Consider the following 21,241-nt stretch of genomic DNA (forward strand, 5'->3'; position numbering starts at 1 on the left):
GCAGCTGATGAAAATCTGTCCAGAGCAGGAGACAGACGAGGGTGAAAAAAAAACAAGAGAAGTTAATCCATTCTTTTCTCCCTCAACACTGACCTGCAGAGGAGTAACTGGGCAGAAAAAATGTGTTGGGGGGGTGGGGGGGTGGGGGGGGTGGTGTGGGGGGGTGACCTGCTTAAAGCTGATTAGCTAGAACCCACCACAATGATTTCACTGTTACCTGATTTAAAGAGTTTAAAGGTTTCTGATCTGTGCGTGTTTATCTGGGCTCACAGACTGAACCTACACCTCATCTCACAGCCTGTGTGGGGCTGTCAATTTATAAATTACACAGCTTGGAAATGTGTTCAGTGTGCGGTGGAAGAACAGAGGGACCCTGGGCCTCCTGAGTGTACAGAGGTGTAGTTGTGTGTCCACAAAATGAAACTACTCATATCACGTCGTGAGGAATGGAGGTGAGGTTCATAAAGAGGCTACAGACGGAGGGGTGGAGAGAATGAGTAACAGGCAGATAATACCAGCAGGAGAGCGTGGACAAAGGAGCTGAGGAGCAGCCAGAGAGAGGAGGAGAGCAACAAAGAGGCCGAGCACGAGGATGCCAAGACAACAAAACCCCGGAGAGCAGTGACTCAACAAGGAGGACGGCTCTTCACTGGATTTAATCCACACAGCTGAAAGGGCTGCTGGGAAAGACCTGTCTCTGCAAAGTGGGAAATAACTGACTCACAGGGAGAGGATTACAGGGACGTCAGCTACTGCCAATTACTAACCCCGTCCAACTTTCTTCAGCAACATGCAACATTTTCAAATTTAAAGTTTTACTACGTTCAGATGTATCTGACTTGTTTAATGATACAACTCATCTCAGACTGCAGCTGGTTGTTGTTCTGCTCAGGTGGAGAACTGCTCGCTAAACTCACTGAGGCTGCAGAGCAGAACAAGGACTGCTGTCTCCAGCTGCTGTTAGCGGGCTTGCTGTTTAACAGTTAACAACGGGCTGGTTAGCAGAGACTGAACTTTAAATAAACTTTAAGTATCACAAATCATCATATCAATGACTTAATCTGTACAATTCTGAAAAGTTTCACATACATATGTTTTATTTGGACGACACGCCTAGGTAGATCAAGACCCACAGAAGTAGACAGAAATCACTTAATTTGGTAAATTCTACGTTGGAACGCCTCTATTAATCATATTAATCTATTAAGACCAGATACAACATACAGAATTAAAACCAGATGAGATGGACATGTTTTAAATGATGTTGGTGTTTTTAAATTCATGTTGAGAAGGCAAAATGCACTATGGGAAAAGTATTTTGTTTGTTTTATCAGTGGTCTAATATCTACTTTCCAAGGTAAAGGCAGTGATATAAGAAATGAAAGTTTTAGTGAATGTTAACTTTTTGAGAAAACCTTCTGGAGGCTGTTTTCAAACAGTGCTGAGGTCAGAGGACACCTGGGGTCTTAAGGGTTAAAGTGCAACTTAAATCATTCATGTAGATTTTAACAGATATTAAATACATGAAAGTTTAAATTAAAAATACAGCTGATAGCCATATTAGATATCTAGCTAATATATAGACAGTGCAATCAGGGGTGATGTTAGCTGATTAATTAGCTGTTGGCTTTTTCCTGCTCCTAAATATCATCATTATATCAGCCTTTAAAACTCCACTATCAGTCGACCTCTAGTAACTCACATCACTCAACTGTTACTCACTGACATCACAACTCTTCTCTACTTGTGCAACTACACAACTAGAAAAAGCCAATTCACCATTGAAGCAGCATTAATCAGATTTTCTTGGTGGCTGAGCTTCACAACAAACTGTGAATCACATGTTCTTCAGTTTATGACCTTATTTTTATTGTTGACATGGTTAATGTTGGAATATTTCATCAAGATTGGATCTTTTTGAAACTGATTACTTACAAAGTATTCAAACATTCATACTAAAATTTAACAGGCTACTCAATACTCACAATTGTTCCCCTACATACAAAAACAATAAATAAAAAGAAAAAAGAAAGTTGTGTCGGCTTTGTTTCAAAACAGCCACACCTTAACCTCGACCGGGCTTATTTCAAATGTATCCAAGCCCGTCATTCGATCTGACAGTGTTTGGTTTTATTTCACAACGTTGCTAATGACAACGCATCTCCATGTCTGCTGTAAGACAGGATGTGGCAGTGTTGATTCCTGTTACAGTGTGAGTTACAGCGAGCAGAGCAGCAGCACTGAACACCGCTCTGTTAGCACGTGTGTGTGTGTGTGTGTGTGTGTGTGTGTGTGTGTGTGTGTGGGTGAAACTGTTACATGACTGAGTGTGAAAATGGAGACAGAGACATGATGATCTGTAGCTGAGTGATGGAGAGCTAACATTCAAATCAAGATGTTTGGATGGTCTCAGTCCAGGTTCATCACCCTGTCACTGACACTGACTCTGTTTAGGCCTGGGTGATATCCAGAATTAGCAGCCCAAATATCATGATACACGACATTATTATAGGATTTTTAAAAAAATAATATAATCATATTATTATATGTCATGTTACAGGTATAATCAATGCTGCTACTAAACAGCGGTTTAAACTTTGTCACATGCCAAGGTACAATGTGCAGTAAGCAATGCAGTCAGACTCAGAGCAGCAAAACTGCAAAAAATAAATAAATTAATAAATTCATATTATGGAAAATATTCCACGGCAGGAAATATTGCAATATTGGGCCGATATTCGATGAATCCTACTGTTGGTACACCATAAAGACATGACCCATAAAGAGAAAGACAAGAGTGAAGCTCTACATCTGCAGTAAACTAAAGCTAAGCAGGTTCTGAGTATGTTGTGCGTACACACTGGAAAATGTGTACTGTAGATATGGAAGTGAGAATCACTGTGAGTGAACACCAGAAACAGACATGATGGTCTTATGTGTTTAGCCTAGCTTAGCACACAGACTGGAAGCAGGTTAAATACATGTTAAATACACAAACGTGTGGCACTGGGAGAATGCACGTGATGTAGTTATTGCCTTACAGCTGCTTGATGAAGTGACACAGTGTCTCAGAAGACTTGTGTGGCTGCCAGGTCTCCACTCACTGTTGTGACAAACCAAGACTCAGGTGACTCAGCTACAAAACAAGACTCAACATGTAAATGAGACTGTTTTGGACAAGACAGACGTTTGATGAGGTTGCACTTCACTCTGCACTGAAAGCACAAACTGCAGGCTTTTCTTCAGTTTTTCTATGCGAAGCTCAGAGTGTTCATGCAATAAGGGAAATACACTACAAGCCCACACTGACGTCACTGAACAAATACACAGAAAACAAACTTGTACAGACAGAAAACAAACATCACATGAGTAACAAGTCATGCAGGCACTGTAATGGACCTCAAATAAGATGGAATAATTCTATATACACCTGAGCTAACAGCAAGCAACATACAGCCCAGGAAACGTGGCCTTTTGATTTTCAAAATGCAAAGTGAAACTCTGAGCGCAGCAATTTGGAGAGTGACAAACAGGCAAATAGATAAAAAAGACGGTAGACATGTAAAAGCAACAGCACGCACACTGCACAAGTGTGAAAACCAGTCCTACCGCATAAAGGAAATACAGTGATACTAGTATTAATGCAATTCTAGTATGGCCTATCAAACTGGCTGGTATTAGATACTGGACTGGGTATAAACTTTGAGATGATTTAGTTCAGGTTCAACATAAAGTGGTTAGAGCTCGGCTGTAGTTACAGATCAGTAGGGTTACATAAGATTATGTTATATGAAAGTCAGCCTGGGAGTCTATGAGGGAAGCTGGGATCCATATGATGTCTCTGGTATCAATTAGTCACAGTGAAGAGAAAGACGTCACACATCCCACATGTATGCGCACATACTGTTAAGAATTAAATCAAAAACAGGTTCGGGCAGGGTTAGAAAACTGAATGGCGTTACTGAATGGACTTAAAGACGTTGTCATTACAGAATTCATTACATGTCATTTTTTGGGATAGGTTTGGCTAAACACCTTTTAGGATTTTCAAACGTGTGACATGAGCTAACCACACATTTACTCCATGACTTTTAATACTAGACTTCTGTCAAAGGTCGTCAGCCAGACTGAGTGGTGTAAATAAAGATAAAGCATGGCTGCAGACCAAAATGGGAATATCACTGGATGAAATGTCAGATGGTCACCAAAGCTGTTACAGTTTATTTTGAGGGGGGCATGAATGTCAGCACCAGATTTCATGACATTCCATCCAAACATGTTAACCTGATGGTTGCACAAGACAAAAACATTAAGATACGTCATCTGGTTATCATGAATCCACATACAAAATTTTGTGCCAACAAACACTGACATCTGAGAAGATGAAACCAAGATTTTTATAAATACATTAGAATTGCCACATTGTGGTTGTATGCTTCTGCTAACTAGTTAAACTTGAAGTTTACATCCATGTCTGTCCAGATTCATATGTTTAGCGAAGACTTTGAAGGAATTTAATAAAAGGTATTAAGTGTATTTGCAGAACACGATGATGTCACAGTGAAATCATTAGGATTAAAAGAAAGATACAACAAGGTATCGTCTGCATAAAAATGGTAGGAAATATTGTACTGGATGATGATTTAACCAAAGGGTTAACCAAACCAAATGGAAAACAGTAAAGGACCAAGAACAGAGCCTTGGGGAACGCCACAAGAAACTTGACAGAAGAGGAGCAGTTGCCAATAGCAATGGAAAATAAATGCCCTTTAGAGAGAGACAGGACAAACCATTTAGGAGTGGTCGCATTGACACCAAGTCATCACTTCACTTTGTCTATTACTGTGTTATAGTCAATAGTAACAATGGCTGAACTCAAATCAGTGCAAAAACTCAAACCACCGTCAAGTATTTTTGTATCTTCAACAGCAGAAATTCTGTCTGAAGCCACAGTCAATACTGCCAGAGCGTATAAATACTACTACACCTTGTATAATTCTGTGGTACAAGTTGTCATCTTTCAGTTCAATAAAAATGGTGTCTGAACTTCCTTTATTACCAGATGTGACAGTGGGGCTGGTATTGTTTTTTCGCTCTGTTAGTCTGTGTGTGTTTGTGTTTGTCATCATGGTAAAACATGGTCCTGGAGACACCTACTGTAGCAGGTACAACCAGTGAAGTGCTTTTGAGCACTTTGGCAGGTGTTTATATGTCTGTCAGATTTTGTGACTGTGATAGCATCACAACTGTGCAAAATACAGTCACAAAACATTACACGTGAGTAGGTGAGGTCAACATTAAGGCATAGTTTAAAGGCTGGCATGGTCCGACCAATGACTACTGAATACCCATGGGTCAGAATGTCAACATGTAACAGGTGCTGCGGCTGCTGCAATCCCATCACAAGATGATTTCTAGTTTTGTATCTTATGAAAAGTAAAGGTAACAAGTTTCACTCTACAATCATGAATAATCATCTCTGTAATGAGCTGATTTTATTAACTAAAATGTCACTGTGATCCTATAATAACTCTCAGCAGCTGAATACATCCCCACACAAACCTCGTCTTTGCCACCCCTCCAACACCCCACGCCTCTCTGTCACCAAACACTGTGGCAGTTAATGGATCTGCTGGGTTGCATAAGGCACGGCCTCAGCTTTCATTATTCACCAGGCAGTCAACTCCACACCATTAGATTACTTACACACATTCTTATAGTGTTGCACTGTGCTGCGGGACAAACATGGAGCCAGGAGGAATGGGACTGAGGCCCATTAACTAATGGCTGCCTGCTGAGCCTGGAGGAAACAGCAGCTACAACACAACAAGTGAAGGATGTACAGAAAGCAGAGACACTTGTACACATGTTCTGGCTTCAAATCATCTGGTGCTGATCATCTGAACTGTCAAAAAGTTAAAGTTGCATCATATCTGTCAGTTGAGAGTGACACTGCATTCACAAGCTAACCTCTAAAGACGGAAGTGTTTTTTTCACGAGTGTGTGACAATGAAAATGCAAATTGAATTATTGGATTTTCATTTTAATTATTAATCATTTATCACACATATGCAGGGAATAATGATGCTAATGATGAATGAATTACATTTTCATTTCAAGTTGACATTATTTAAATATACAGATAGTAAAGGAAAAACAATGTGAAGTGTCTAAGGAGGGTGCAGTGATGTGATGTGAGCTCTGGTGACTGTGACGGCCGTAGCATATGATTCACATCATTTTCATCCTCATCAAACCATCAGTTATGGGAGCACTGTCATGCTGTTTCATTTTCCCGGTTTTTCCTTTAATTTGTCACCATCTGTCGTCTCCTGTAGGCATCCACACACACCAGACCTGGGCTATGTATGGCACACTGATGGCAGACTGGTAGTGTTGCCCTACAGCCTCTGTCTGCCTCTTTCTCTGGTTACCTCCCATGGGACAGACAAGGGATTCCCCCTCCCCACCAGCTGCTGTGCTCTGAGAGGGAAAACACACCAGCAGGTCTCAGACAGAGACACACACAGAGAATCCTTCAGACATGAAACTAAAAATACTGAAAATAAAAGCATGACAAAAGCATTAAGCATCCTGCAGCCTCATTTAGCCTCCACTGGAATGAAGAACTGACCTCTATCCCCTGTTAATGCAACAATGCATGAACATGTACACGCTGCTCCGAGGAGCTTTCTCCTATAATTATACAAGCCGTGGCATTCATTAGCTGGCACCAACAACTTGCCAGTATTTATCACTTCATGAAAGACTCCTGCCAGTTTTCCATGAACATCTTTTTTTGAATGAACTGATTAGTTCCAGCCAACGGAAGCAGACCCATCTGGCATTTTATTTTCTGTGACATTTAAAAACGGGCAGCTGGGTGGAAAGATGTTGGCTGACACAAAGTGTGGGGTAATCACAAAGGCAAAAGCAGTGACGATTCACAGAAGAAGACAGACAAAGCAGAAGTGAAGACTGTGAACAGGCAAGCCACATCCGCAGCACGGAGGAAATAGATCATAGGAGGGGGGGTGATGTGTGTGCGTGTGTGTGTGTGTGTGTGTGGCAGAGGGGGTGGGGGGGGGGGCCAACATGCATGTACACGGTCTCATTTAATGACATAGAACAGATGTAAACAACTGACAGAAAAGGCTACATCCATATGTTGAGCTCAAACTGCACGCAACCAACAGTGCACTGTAGTTTTGTACTTTCCAGCAGCTTAACCAGAGATTTTCAATGTCAGACTTAAAACCAAAGGGGCGGGGCTTACTCACGTCACTCTTCAACTGCAGGCCATTACAACAGATTTAAAGCAACAATGACAATGAAAAATCATATGAATCTTAGTTAACATGAAAAAAGAGAAGAAAAACATGTCATCAACACACAGGTGAGGGGGAAGTCTCTGACCTGCTTTCAAAGTGTCAAAAATCACTCCGACATTTAAGAGCAGGGAGATGAACGACATGCTACAGCAATGCTAGCAGCTCTGTGATGATGTGCTTGGGCGTAATGGTGATTTGAGCTAAATGCTAACATCAAAATGCTAAAATAACCACCTGGGTCTGTTGTGGTCAAGTTGCCATGACGACAGCAACAACAACAACAAATAATAGCCACAAGCAGCGATTCTGGGTTCAAGTTCTTTTGCTTGACAAACCGAGCAGTCACATCAGCAAGTTTAACTCTGTGAAAACAATGAGTGAGACCAACCCCACACTTGTTTCATCATCACAAAGCCTGCAGCTTTTTTCACAACTTTGCACAATGTTCCACCATCGGATCTGAACACAACTCAGTGTGTATGTTCAGGAGGTGGCTCCAGTTTCATGTCTCAAGCTCGTTCCAGCTCCCAGCTAATTGAGCAAAGGCATAAGATGGTGGATACTAATTAACAGGCCACGCCCACATGTCAGACTGGAGATATCTACCAAGATCTATAATGATTGGATAGATCATTAATGAGTTATGCCCAATTCCCTGCTAAGCCCCACCCCTTGTTAAGTTAAACTAAAGAAGATATCAACAAGATTTATAAAAGTCTTGACAAGTTTGGTCCAATGATCTTCTACAGACATCTTGGTAGCTATTATTGAGGACGAGATGCCAAGAATGTGTTGCTCAAAAAATTCAAAGTGGCAGAAAATCCATCGTGGCAGACTTTTTTGGTCCAGCTGGGCTTGTGTGTTAAATTGCAAGTCAATCAGACCAATGGTGTGAGGGGCGTGACCTTTCAAAAACTCAATTTTTGGGCCTTAATTACAGGGCCACCGTCTGGTAGACTGGGCTCATCATTTCCAGTTATTGGGCCCCTTCAGGGCTTGAACCCTAACAAGGATGTAAAGAAAGAACTGAACATTAGGTAACTGTTTTCTGAATTTGACTTAATTATCATTTAGTCTGAAAACAACATCAACATTCGGACCACACTAATCATTATCATATACCCTAAGCTTACTAAGACACAAAGAGGGAGGAAGGCATGCCATCAGTCAAGTCCTTACACTGACTGAGCTAAAGCCGCAGCTTGACTTTCTCTAGATATCTGTGGCTGAGAGGTGACAGGAAGAAATAAACAGGAATTTAGGGCTGACCACAGACACTGGTGTGTTTAATGTGTTTTAAACACTGAGGATAATGACACTAACAGAGCCACCGTCAAAACTGCTCAACCTAAACATCACAAACACACAGTCGGAAGGGACTGACATCTCATAGTACTTCACCTAGATTAGCAGAAATGAAGTGTTTTTCAGAATGTGCCACAGACTGTGTAAACTGATGAAAAACAATTAAACCCAATTAAAAACTAAATCCATGAAATAACACGATATGGAAACAGAGAACGGTTTGGATGTTCAGGCCTCATTGTAAACCACTTTTTAAGAACATAGCATGGAAATAGCCCTCCCCCTTACACACACACACACACTCACACACACACACACACACACACACACACACACAGTCAGTCAGTCATTATTGCTCTTAGTCAGCCGCTGGCCCTCTTGGTCATGGTGGTATGGAGTGTGTGTGCTGTCTGTCCTGCTCCCCTCCAGCTCCTAACAAAAGGGTCTTGTCTGTCACATCCCCGGAGGTCATATGAGTCTGGAGGTCACTTTAATAACTTTGTGCCGATGCAACAACATTTCCATTGCTTCTGCTACTGGACAAACTAAAACTCCTCTTACATGAGCCTTTGTTTAATAAAGTCTTTTTTAATAAACTATGAAGAACTTAATATTATCTTATTACCTAGAGGACGTCCCAACCCCAGACTGAGTCCTTTAATATTGAGAACCTGATGTTTTCATTCTCTACGCTGTCTACAGAGCTCACTCAGTGGACCTACACTAAAAAAAAAAAGCAGATTAGAGAGGAGAGACACTGCGGGTCTATTGTTGCAGGAAGGTCTGGACTTGGATATAGGAACATTAACACAATGGTTCCTTCAAATGCAATTTTCTGGCAGAAAACACAAGGTATGATGCACCTGCAAAATGTTACTGAAACACAAATGAAGTGATGCTTCTTTTATTGAACCCACAGCAGCTCTACTTCCTGCTGCAGGTTGACACATCATTAACAGAGACTAATGGCTGATTTTTATTTTTATTTTATTTTGTGTGCTGTGCACTTTACTCTGTGGTTTCAGTGTTTTAATAGAGAGCAGTGAAATGGGCTTCATACACCACGTCCATGAAGGCCTCATCTGACCACATCTAAAGGCAGAGAGTACACCTGTTCTCAGAGGTAGACAGGTGAACAGCCTGTCTTTTACGTCTAGGGATGGATATGGTTAAGATTTTAACTGAACCGCTACTTGATATGACTTATCATTCTGGTTCTTTCACAGTTCTTTCTGTTTTGGTTTTTTTAAGATAAACACAAAAACAAATTAACCTGCTTTATTTCTCATATGTACTGTAAAGACAATTAACTGTAGAAAACTGCAATAGCTTTGTTTTGATTAAATCACTCACATAGATTATGATGTGATGAGTGAAATGTTCATTCATTCACTCATTAGCCATACCACTTATCTTTTAAGGGTCGTGGGGGAGGGGGTTGCGGTCAAAACCCTGCTGACATTGGGCGAGGGCGGAGTTCTCCCTTGACAGTCTATCACATATAAAGACAAACAGCCACTCACAGCAATTCAGACTTGCCAATTAACCTGCATGTCTTTGGAATGAGGGTGGAAGCCGCAGGACCTGGAGAAAACCCCCACAGGCACGAGGAGAACATGTAAACTACACACAGGCAGGTTTGAACACAGAACCTTCTTGATGTGAAGTGACAGTGCTGACTGCTGGGTCCCACTTTTTCTTTGACAGGAGTTTTACTGTGCTGCAGTTTACCTTCAGCCCCCAAATCACTGAATCTGCCAAACAGATTCAGTTTCAGATTAGAGGGATGTGAAACTGAAGCTGTGACTTTCTGACCACCAGCTCAGATGATGCTCTGATGTTTTAGACTGAATTTATGAACGCACCCAGAACATCAGCTGATTAAAGGACACTCTTCATCATTAACCCAAAAATCCCAAATAGCCCATTAAGTAATAAGTAGGAATCCATCATTATTTGTGATGCATTTTGATGGATAAAGCATTTGCCCGAGGCTGGGTGGTGTATATTCACTGCAACAACACACTTGAGTGCAAAAGGTGTACACAACATACAAAGGCTGGGCTTTGTTCCCTTCAGCTGCTCTGAGCTACTGGGAAACACTCAAGACGCAAGGCTTCCTCTTTGTGCGTGCATGTGTGTGTGTGTTTGTGTGTGTGTGTGAACCTTTGACCTTCCTGAGGGAAGCTGCTCCTGTGGGGGATAAGGGGGGCTGATATTATCATAAACACAGCCAGGGCTTCTCCCAGGTTAACCACTATATTCATGTCTTTGTGTAACACAGCACAGCTTCACTGACATTCTGTCACTGCTCAAGATGAGCTGCGCTGTTACTTCTGAAAATGCCCAGTTTAAACTTAACATATATGTATACACACACACATACATAACAGCAGCCCAGCATCAGTCTATAAGTACAAAAACGTCTCAGATTATTTATCCTGATTTATGAATGAGGGACCAGATGGTTATTGTAGCTACTCTCACTTTAATCACATGGTCTTAATTCATAATGATGGTCATTGGAGTTTAGTGTCCGATACAGTATCATACAAAGTATTATCAGCCAACTCTGCAGCTCTGTGCAGCTTTCAGGTCAGTGTTTTAGTTCAGCAGCCAGCACAGATCATACAGTGTCATCACCATCATCATCATCATCATCATCATCATCAACCCTCCACCTGGATGGCTAATTTCAGCAAACAAGCTCAGACAAGCTCACTGTCACTACCTGTCCTGCACCAAACATCCCAAACATTACTACATTATTACATGACTAATAAGTACTCATGTAATAATATAGTAATAACCACTGAGTACTCATGGGTCAGTGTCAACATGTTGAAGGGCGTCACATCACAACATCATCGGACCACACACATTTTTAAGCTCTGTTTTACTTTGATCTCAACTACACACCTGGAAGGTTTTGTGATTGTAACTTACAGGTTGTGACAAAATCTGTCCACACGACAGGTGGTTTCAGCACCACATTTCAACCATGAAGACGCACACAAACAGTACCTGCCCCACTGCTGGAAGAGGCTTAGGGTTTAGCAGCTACAGGTATTTCTCTGAGGAGATGGTGGAGACCAGAACAGATCGACGGTGACAGAAGGTGGACTGAAACATCCACTAGCTGGACAGAAGAATGGGTTGGACTTGAATGGGAAGCTCATGTTGCTCTTTGTCTAATGGATTTGTGAGATTGCTAAAAGCAAACAACAACGGTACATGAGAATCAAATGCATCAGGAGTGGACTGTAGAGACACCATCCTGTGTTATGCTTTACTTTGTGTACTTTTTTTATTGCAATATTGATTTATACTGTGATTAGGTCATTTTCTGGAAACTCGGTTCAGCTGACACACACATGCACACACGCACACACATTAGAGGGACAGGTGCAACAGTAAACACATTTACATGACTCACAAAGAGCTGAAACAAATAATCTACTATTCTTATAATCCATTCATCTTCAAGCTTTTTACTCCAAGTAAAAAACCAAAGCTTCTCCTGTTACAGCTTCTTAAATGTGAAAAACTGCTGCTCTTCTCTCTGCTGTGACAGAAAACTGAACCTGGTCAGACAGAAAATCTGAAGACGTCACTTCTGGTTTTCAGGGAACAGTCACAGCCATGTTTCAGTATTTTCTACTTTTTCTATCTGTATCTCTGAGCTGATTTAATGTCTGTGTGAGGAGAACAAACTACCAGGTGTCTCAGTCAAACTGACAGCACCTCATTACTCACTTACTACACATTACCACACTTTACACATTACCATGCAGACATGACCATACAGACATTACCGTACAGCCTAGGTGCTGTAAAAACATGCACTGAAGACGAATTGGGCCAATAGATGAGCTGACTGAATAACAAATGCAGTGTTTCCCACAGAACTGAATTCTACTCTACACACCCAGCAAGCTCTCATGTACACCCTGAATTACAGGCACACAGAGAGGTGCTCCTGATGGCCAGTCTGACTGTGACAGACGAGTCATCAATGTTATCAATGTGTATGTAAGAGAGAGACAGCGAGGTGAGGAGGGGCTGAGAGAACCAATGCACTGTGCACAGCTCTACAATGCAGCAACAGCACAAAAAAGATTGTTTATATTATTATGAGAAGTGTAAAAATATTTTCAGTTCATTCCCATGGAAAAATGTGACTGTGGCAGGCAAACAGACAGGAACAGGAGGGGTAGTGCAAGGGGAGAGTACTGTCTGTTCTGATCAGAGACCACGTAAGCAAGATTACCAATCTGTTTATGCATTGATTGTTCATTCTAAAAGTGCACTATTCTACACAGAGAAGAATTACTCTAACTCTGAACCTAACCCTAGTCTGTGAACAGTTGCATAATGTCATCTGTGGCTCTGGAGGACCTTTGTCGAGTCTGCAGTAATAACCATGATGATGTCAAAGTGATGTCATCAGAGTCATTTCTGCTTCGACTTGGAGACTAACAGAAAGGCTGCACTACAAACTGCAGGTATGGAGTTTAAAAGACATGGACAGGGAGCGTCAAACAATAGACTTGAATATTGGGCAAATACAGGACCCAGTGTTTATGGCACTTGACTATTACTTGAGATAAAAGTCAGGATACCTCCACCTCTCCTGCACTGATTTGATTTTTTTTCCATCTCATTTCTTGTCTCTGTCTCTTGTTTCCAAACGTCTTGGACGTGTAACATTAAACTGCTGGGTCACTGCTTTAAGCAAAAAATTCCACAAATTGACTGGTTTCTGCTTCTCAAATCTGAGTATTTGCTGGTTTTCTCTGTCATATAAAAATAAACCATATTCATCCTGCATCACCCTTATCTGAGGAAGACCAGCAGCTTTGACCGTTGCCATGGTAATTCACATCCAAATCAGTATTTCAAGTATTTTTATTACTATTATTACCATTATTATTGTATATGCATGACCACAGAGTAGCCCATTAAGTAAGAAATAGTAATCCAGCACTATTCATGATGAACATGAATTATCATTATTATTGTTATTTTCAGACAAAGACAATTAATCTTAGTGGTAGTTTTGTGTGTCACAGCTTTGATCTAACGTTACCAGCACAGCAACAATGTATAACCAACTCTGATTTTTGTTTTGCTCTGCTAGGTATTTGATGGTGACTGTCACTGAAGGTTTGAAACTGATGACATCACTATGACATAATCAGAGGTCATTTTGTTAGACTTGACAAAGCTACCCCAAAACCACAGAGGACTGTTTTCACAGGCTGAGTAATACTCCTCCTGGTGAGTTAACTGTGCATGGCCATGTATAATCAGTGGAGTGTCCCTTTAAACCCACAGCTGGATGTATTACTGACTTCCCTAGCTGGATAACTCGTTTATCCAAGCACCTGCACTAGGATAAACACATCCTAATCAAGTGGTATTACTGTAGGTATGGGATATATTCATCACCTCCATAGTCATTAGGGTCGGGTTGCCCTGGTGGCAGGTGTCTGTGTGTGTTTACATGTGTTCAAGGCCTCCTCATCCCACAGGGCCTAGACCTGGGTTGTTATGAGCAGATGGTCATAATTACCGAAGCACAGAAAGCAGCAGCAGAGCATAGGGGGTGTTGGTCGCTGCGTAGCCAGATTGATTTCAGCAACCTGGATGTGGTAATCCTCTTTTCAACCAGGCCAGGCCAAGGTACTTCCCTTTAATCCACACCTACTTCACTGTTAAGTTCTCTGTTGTTGTTGGTGTTGTTGTTATCAATACCCTTCTACAAATTAGAGATGAAATGACACATTGAGGCTGGCAAGTGAGTGGTTGCTATGATGTTAGATTATTGGCTCATCACTCAATACAGGAAACACCAAAAACTAATTCTAAAGCCAAAATAAGTGAAGCTATGAGCAACACAACACCTAATGAAAGAAGCTCTAACGTTACATAGCAGTGCAGAAGCCCCCCCCCCCGTCGCTTATAAGACTTCATGTTAAGGAAGAGGAACTGGTATGTCTGACGGTTCTTTCCTTTTATTCTTTGAAGTTTATGGAGAACAACACACCAACCTTCTTTTAAAAACCTGGAACTCATGTGACTTTACTTAAAGAGAAAAGCACCTCAATTAAAAACACCCCATTAAATACAGCTCGACTTTGATACAGACCACCAAGCGGGGACGTTTATTTAAAAAGTACAACGTCCTTCAACTGGTGCACACTCTCTGCTAACGGCAACACAGAGCTCACTCTGCAGTTTGCTGTGAGATGGGCCAGTTTTAAAAATGTATTATTATTGATACAACTACAGTTTGATGGAGTGTACATGTGCCGAAGAAACAGATAGGTCCGGGTGATTTGAAAGAAGTCTCATTTTATATGTTACTAGCTACCCAGTTATGGCAGTCATCAGGACAAAATAAAGCTGCTGAGTTGTGGACGGAGTCTTGTGAAACGTGTCGGGGTTGAGGAAGGATGCGCCTTCCCCGTTCGAAGAAAAGAAGCAGGTGGCGATAAAACAAAAGGCGGATCTCAGAATAACAGCTAGCTCGCTGGTGCTGCTTTGTAAGTTTGAAGAAAACAGTGAAAAGCAAACCGACCTGCATGTGTAATGTCGGACAGGTCGTAGTTCCTGGCGCTTCGGGGAAACTCCTTCAGTTTTCGGTTCGACAAGTTGAGAGCCCCGCTGGCGGCAGCCTCCTCCAGCGCCTTCTCCACGCTCCGGCTGGCCGCTACTGTGGCCGGCAGCTGGGCTCCATCCCCAGCAGCCATAGAACGGACAGGTTTACCTCCTCTTCTACTTTGTTTCAAGCGTCCGCTCCACTTTCATGCCCCGTAGATCCTTATGAACTCCACACGGAGCGCTCTTCTTTCAAACTTCCTCAAAAGTACACAATTGAATCCAAGAAAAATCTGTAAGCGACGTGAGTTGTGGTCGCTTCCCTCACACAACGAGTGCTGTACGTTCCACTCGTGAAAGAGAGCGGTTCGAGCTGTCAATCTTTCAGGAAGTTGCATCAAGTGCGAACATTTCGCAACAGTATTACGGGAAGACTGTGTGTTTCCTTCAAAATAAAAGCGTGAAACTTGCCACCTCAGAAAAACAGAATCATCACAGTTATGTTCACAGTAACATTAATGTCATATGTTTCAAAACAGTGCCGCATAGAGATGAGTTGAGGCTTGTTAAGATGTAATGATTATATCTTAATGATCTAATCTGATGGAATAATAACTATCAAAATTATAACCCTTTTTTGGGTTGGTGTTTGCCCTTTGTATTGTTGTTGTTGCCTTTTTTGTTTGACTTCTCAGAACCTCTGGAAATCAGTAGTCTACAGTTTGTCAGTTGACTAAAATAAGAATTTCTCAATCAGATTGTTATGGCTGCATGTGGAGGGCTAAAAAGAGCATTTATGTGTGCAAATTAAACTGTAACACTGTATTGTACAAGCCCAGTTTTCCTAATAATGTCCTAGGAAGTTTCTTTAAAAGAACTATGTAAGCTGATAGTAACAATGTTCTGTGACAGTTTATTTAATTACACTTTTATAGTCAATTTTCACAGGGATTTCCTGAAAAGAACTCATCTTGAAGACAATATTATTCAGCGAAAAACTCAATAAATGAAATATGAAAATCCACTTTTTCAGAGACTTTTTGAGGATTGACTTTAACCCATAATATCAGCATTTTTAAATCCTGGCTATGGCCCTGACACAAACTGAAACTAGTGGCAGTCTTTTGTTGTTTTATTCAATTGGTATGCTGGCTACATAATGTCACAGTCAGTGAGGCCTTGCTGTGCTGCAGTGGGGGTACACTAAGAAAAAGAGACAAATTGGTACTAATAAGATTGAAACTTTTGTTTGCCCATCACTGATGTTTGATATAGCTGAACAGGAGACCACAGTGACCAGTTATTCCTTCAACAGACATGAGCTTGTGAGGGTTGTGAGGGACAGATAATAAAAATGTGGCCCTACGATTGACTGAACAAACAACATGTATGACTTTACATAGCAACAACAATGATGAAAACAGAGAAAAATAACAATGACATCAGTGTATCTATGTTTGTTTTCTAAATTTAGAAAAATAACAGTATAGTTACAATTTTGTGGGTGATAATTTGATATTTTAGACTAACATGTTGCTGAAGGCAGCTGCAACTGTGTGTGAAAAAAATGTGAATTGTATTTTCACTAAGTACATAATCATGCTTGAATTTATTTACAGAATAGATCGGCTACAGAAATGTCCCTTAATCTGCATTTTATTTTGATAGTCACAACCGGAAAATAGGGAGAGCAGCTTCTCTTTCTACCTGGCTTTCACGGGTGGTTTTCGGAAGGGTGCAGCCAGCGCGAGGGAGCGATGAGGGGGTGGGCGTGGCCACAATGCGAGTATTTTTGACTGGCACCATTGGGGGCGGGGCCTCTGCCTGCATATGGAATGTGGCTTGAATTACAGGAGATATAAAGTTACATTGATGCTAATACGCACCAGTTAGAATAAGAGCACTACAGACTCTGTTGTGCCATAATTAAAGCAATAATGAGTCATAAAGCTGTGAGCTTAATGAGGTAGCAGCCACGGGATTGAATCAATGTCTCATGCTAATTGAATTCATTCTGTGGTTGTTCATCTTTATTCTTCATTACAATGATAAAAACTACCAGATCAGATTAACCAAAATAAAGTAAGGGGAGTAAAATCCCAGTGTGTGTGTCCAGTGTGTGTTTGTGTGTCTGTACACACACACACGTGTCTGAACATTCATATAAGTGCAAATGCAGTGTCAGCAGGGCTACATTGTCCCTCATGCCTCCCGTGAGGCTTATAACCCTTATTCTTATTCCTCTATTCTTTCAGGAACAGATGACTCTCCTCCTACACACACACACATACACACACACAAACATACACACACATGCACACACTTCTGCATCCATTAGCATTGTCCCCTCCTCTCTATTCTCCATCCCTCCTTCTCTTTAGCCCTTGTCTCCTCCCTCCCTCCCTCTCCAGCATCCCATTGGACCATCTGTCAAAGTCTTGTCTGACTAGTCGCCCAGCTGTGACCACAGCTAGAGTGTGTGTGTCGGGTGTGGGGGGGTTAACTTTCACTACATGCACTTTGTAAAATCCATTAACAGGCACTGCTTAACTCATTTTGTCCACTGTATTTCTATGAGATTATAATGAAAGCATAATAGCTCCCCCGCCCGTGGGGATGCTGTGGAATTGCTTGGTCTGCTGTTTCGAGGTTTCCTTTGTTTGTTTCATCTTATGAATCTGTAAAGTCTGCAGAGGAGCAATGCAGGGGTACGAAATGAAATGACGTTGACTTTATGTCATGTCTTAACTGATGATGCATAATTTCATAATAATTAATTAATAAATAATAAAAAAAACTATCAGTGCATACATTTTTGCTATAAATGGCATTTACTAAAGATTTATTGGCTGGACACAAATTCCTGACACTGCGACAGTAGCAGTTCAGTGGTAATGAACATGTCTGGGTACAGTCATCCTGTATGATGTTTCAAAAAACCTCTTTTCACAGAGTTTAATTTGAGATCAACCACTTATTAGTCTCAATGGTGCAAAAGCACTGATTTAAGGCTGCTATGTGTATCATTTGATTGTAATCAGAGCTTCTTTCAAATTGTTCTGATTATATTCAGACAATTTCAGTAAAAATCATGTGTCCCCTGTGTCTCCTCTGTGAAAAACCTACCTGAACCTGATGACATAAATCAGGTTTTAAAAAAGAGGATCACAAGATCACAGAAAGGACCCGAGTCAGACCCAGTCCAATGAGACACAAACATCATTAGACTGAATCCAAACTGGTAGCAGCACAGTGCTCTACCTAGCAAGTAACATGCAGATGCCATCAAAAAGAGCAGCAATACACATAGTTTTTCCTGCACTTCACATTTTACCTGACAACAGGACCCTACTTGACACAATAAGATAGATAACCTATAATGAGTCTTGGTTACAAGGAACAAGACCTCCAGCGTACTGTAGCCTGTCACAGTGTCTTTTCTGATACTGAACACCACAGTAGTAGCCAAAGTAGAAAGTTTCAAATCCTACACATGGGCACTTAAAAGTTTTCTCTGCCACTGAAAGTGGTTTCTTGCTGGGAGCAGGTGGTGGTGAATGTTGCTTAACAAGAGCTTTGGCCATCATTATAATGCACCCTCTGAGCAGCCCTACATCGTCAGGGCAGATCGGAGGCCACAGTGAGTCGCTATCAGAGAGTGACGAGACAGGCTGGGGCTAGCTGGTTAGCGTGCTAACTTCACTAGAAGAAAAGATGTGATAGAGACAAGAGTTAACTTTGGCGTTGCTTTCCACCTCTGGAGATTCTTCAATTCAATTCAATTCAATTTTATTTGTATAGCACCAAATCATAATATACATTATCTCAAGGCACTTTACAGGGTCAGGTCAAGACCTTACTTTGTTACAGAGAAAAACCCAACAGTTCCCACAAAGAGCAGCGCTTGGCGACAGGGGGGAGGAAAAACTCCCTTTTAACAGGAAGAAACCTCCAACAGGACCGGGCTCAGGGTGGGGGGGTGTCTGCCTCGACCGGTTGAGTTGAGTAAAGGAATAAGGTTTGATGCTGAGCTCACAATGTTTCTTCTAGACTGGTAAATATACAGCTGATAATGCTAATATTGGCATTTTTGGGGGGGGTTGGTTTGCTCGCAAAATCCCATTTTTGTAAAATGAAAATTTTAATTTATTATGAAAAATATAATATATTATACATTTCAATGTGCAGTTTCAAGTACATTGTGGACCTTTTTTCAAAGAGATGACCAGTGGAGCGGGGAGATGAGTGAGGGTGGTACTTCATGGCATTTCAGAGCACTTCAAAGTTCTCCCTCCAAAATAAGAGCACAACATCTGGCATCCTTGCTAAACAAGTTAAGTCAGCAGCAGACACACTGTAATCTGCTCACATCATAGAGAGAGAGTTTATTGTTTTCAAGCAATTATGTAAAAATGTAAAAATGATATTTTGTTATTTTAGGAGTTACATAATTATAGTGGCTGTACGACCTCAGCCCTGTGGGTAAGGCTTTAAGAAAGGAAAATCATCACTACATAATTCACTCCATCCAACAAGTTCACATTGGCAGGGTATAAAGAACCTGCAGTAGCAGTGAGTGGAAATCCCTTGTGGGGGCTTTACACTCTGAGCTTTTCTCCATAATGAATCATCTTGAGCGACTGAACTCCTCCATGTGGAACATCTCAGCTTAACACAAACACACCAGAGGAAACAGGAGGTCAGGAGATGAGCTGAAACACACACACTTTCACACACGTGTGGTCATCCTGTGTATGAGCTGACAACAAAGAAGCACAGACATAAACTCAGGCTCGCTGCTAACGAGTGTGAATATTCATGCTCTCCATTAACCCACATGCTTTTGGGATGATGTCATCACTATGACAGAAGTGAATGAATCCCATTAGTTAAGCTTCATTCTATTAGCATTTGACCAATTAATTAGTTCACTGCTCATGTGAATAAAAATGGCTTCTAGTTCAGCAGATATAATTCAGTTCTGTTCATATTATGTATTTAATGAAGAACCAACGTCTCTTGCGTGTGAGGTCTTTTCAGACCAGTGACCCAGAAATCTGGTCTCTGGACTCTTTTCCCACCAAACTTTTTTTCATTTTTTTTCTGTTTCTACTTCAGTCCTAGCAGAGGGTCTGACATCACAGTTTCTCACGCTCTTTGTCTATCCCTTCTTCCTCTGACCTCTCCCTCTCTTCCTCTCCCTTCCTGTTGTTCCCCCAGTGGGCTGTAGAGACACTGCTGGGGTCCTGCTGATCTCTTCATAATTCAACATGTCACACTGTGTATGTGCTGAACATGTAAAATGGTTGATTTAGACCAGTACAGGAGTCTGTGTAGAGGGCAGAGGTCAACCATAAAATTGTGAGATGTGATTGGCCTGATGCTCGTGTTATTTAACTCTTTTTATATCAAAACACAGGCTCAGCAAAGAGAAGAGGAAATGGATCTGGATTTTTTTCCAATGAGAGAGAAGAGTAGATTTAATTTAATAATTTTTAACAAAGTAAGTGACTTTTTTTTTGGGTAAAAATCCACATCAGACACAAACTATTATTAAAAGCAGAGTATACTAAAATCAGACCAGCCATTAGGAATGATGGACAGGGGACAACATTTTCCAAATTGGGTCCCTCATCCACACCCACAGCCACTCCAGTACCACCAACATGGTCATGAGAGGGTGGGCAAGTACTTAATAAATAATTTAATTATTATTATTATTAATTATTAAACGACAGTTAAGTGTATGCTGCTCTGTCTGGGTCAGAATGTTGGCTGCTGTCTTCTTCCTCTCCTGCATCTCTCTCTTCATTATCTCTCTCCTCCTGACCTTCTCTGCTGCCTCAGCTGCACCACTGGTTGTAACCTAAACACATACGAAACAAGTTAATTTGATATGGTTTGTTCAGCTTTCCCACGTGTGTTTTTCCTACGTTTCTAGGTACTCTGTAACTCCTGCCACTAGGGGTCTCTCAATCAAAACAGTAACAAAAGACAGCAAT

The 21,241-nt window shown here is 41.3% G+C and overlaps 1 protein-coding gene across 2 annotated transcripts in view; it reads right to left on the minus strand.

The window, feature by feature from the left end:
• lrch4 (leucine-rich repeats and calponin homology (CH) domain containing 4) overlaps positions 1 to 15,601 on the minus strand; it is a 51,107-nt gene extending 35,506 nt beyond the window's left edge. Inside the window, exon 1 of one of the 2 annotated variants that reach the window (XM_071478244.1) lies at positions 15,220 to 15,601. In XM_071478244.1, the coding sequence (XP_071334345.1) occupies positions 15,220 to 15,391 (172 nt within the window). In that variant the 5' untranslated portion in view covers positions 15,392 to 15,601. The remainder of the gene's footprint in view (positions 1 to 15,219) is intronic. The other variant, XM_071478243.1, reaches the window with a different exon arrangement.
• Positions 15,602 to 21,241: the final 5,640 nt, after the last annotated feature.

This window comes from Trachinotus anak, unplaced genomic scaffold (genome assembly GCF_046630095.1).
Source record: "Trachinotus anak isolate AG129_WGS33_773 ecotype Australia unplaced genomic scaffold, CSIRO_AGI_Tana_v1 ptg000005l, whole genome shotgun sequence".
Classification (NCBI taxonomy): Eukaryota; Metazoa; Chordata; class Actinopteri; order Carangiformes; family Carangidae; genus Trachinotus; species Trachinotus anak.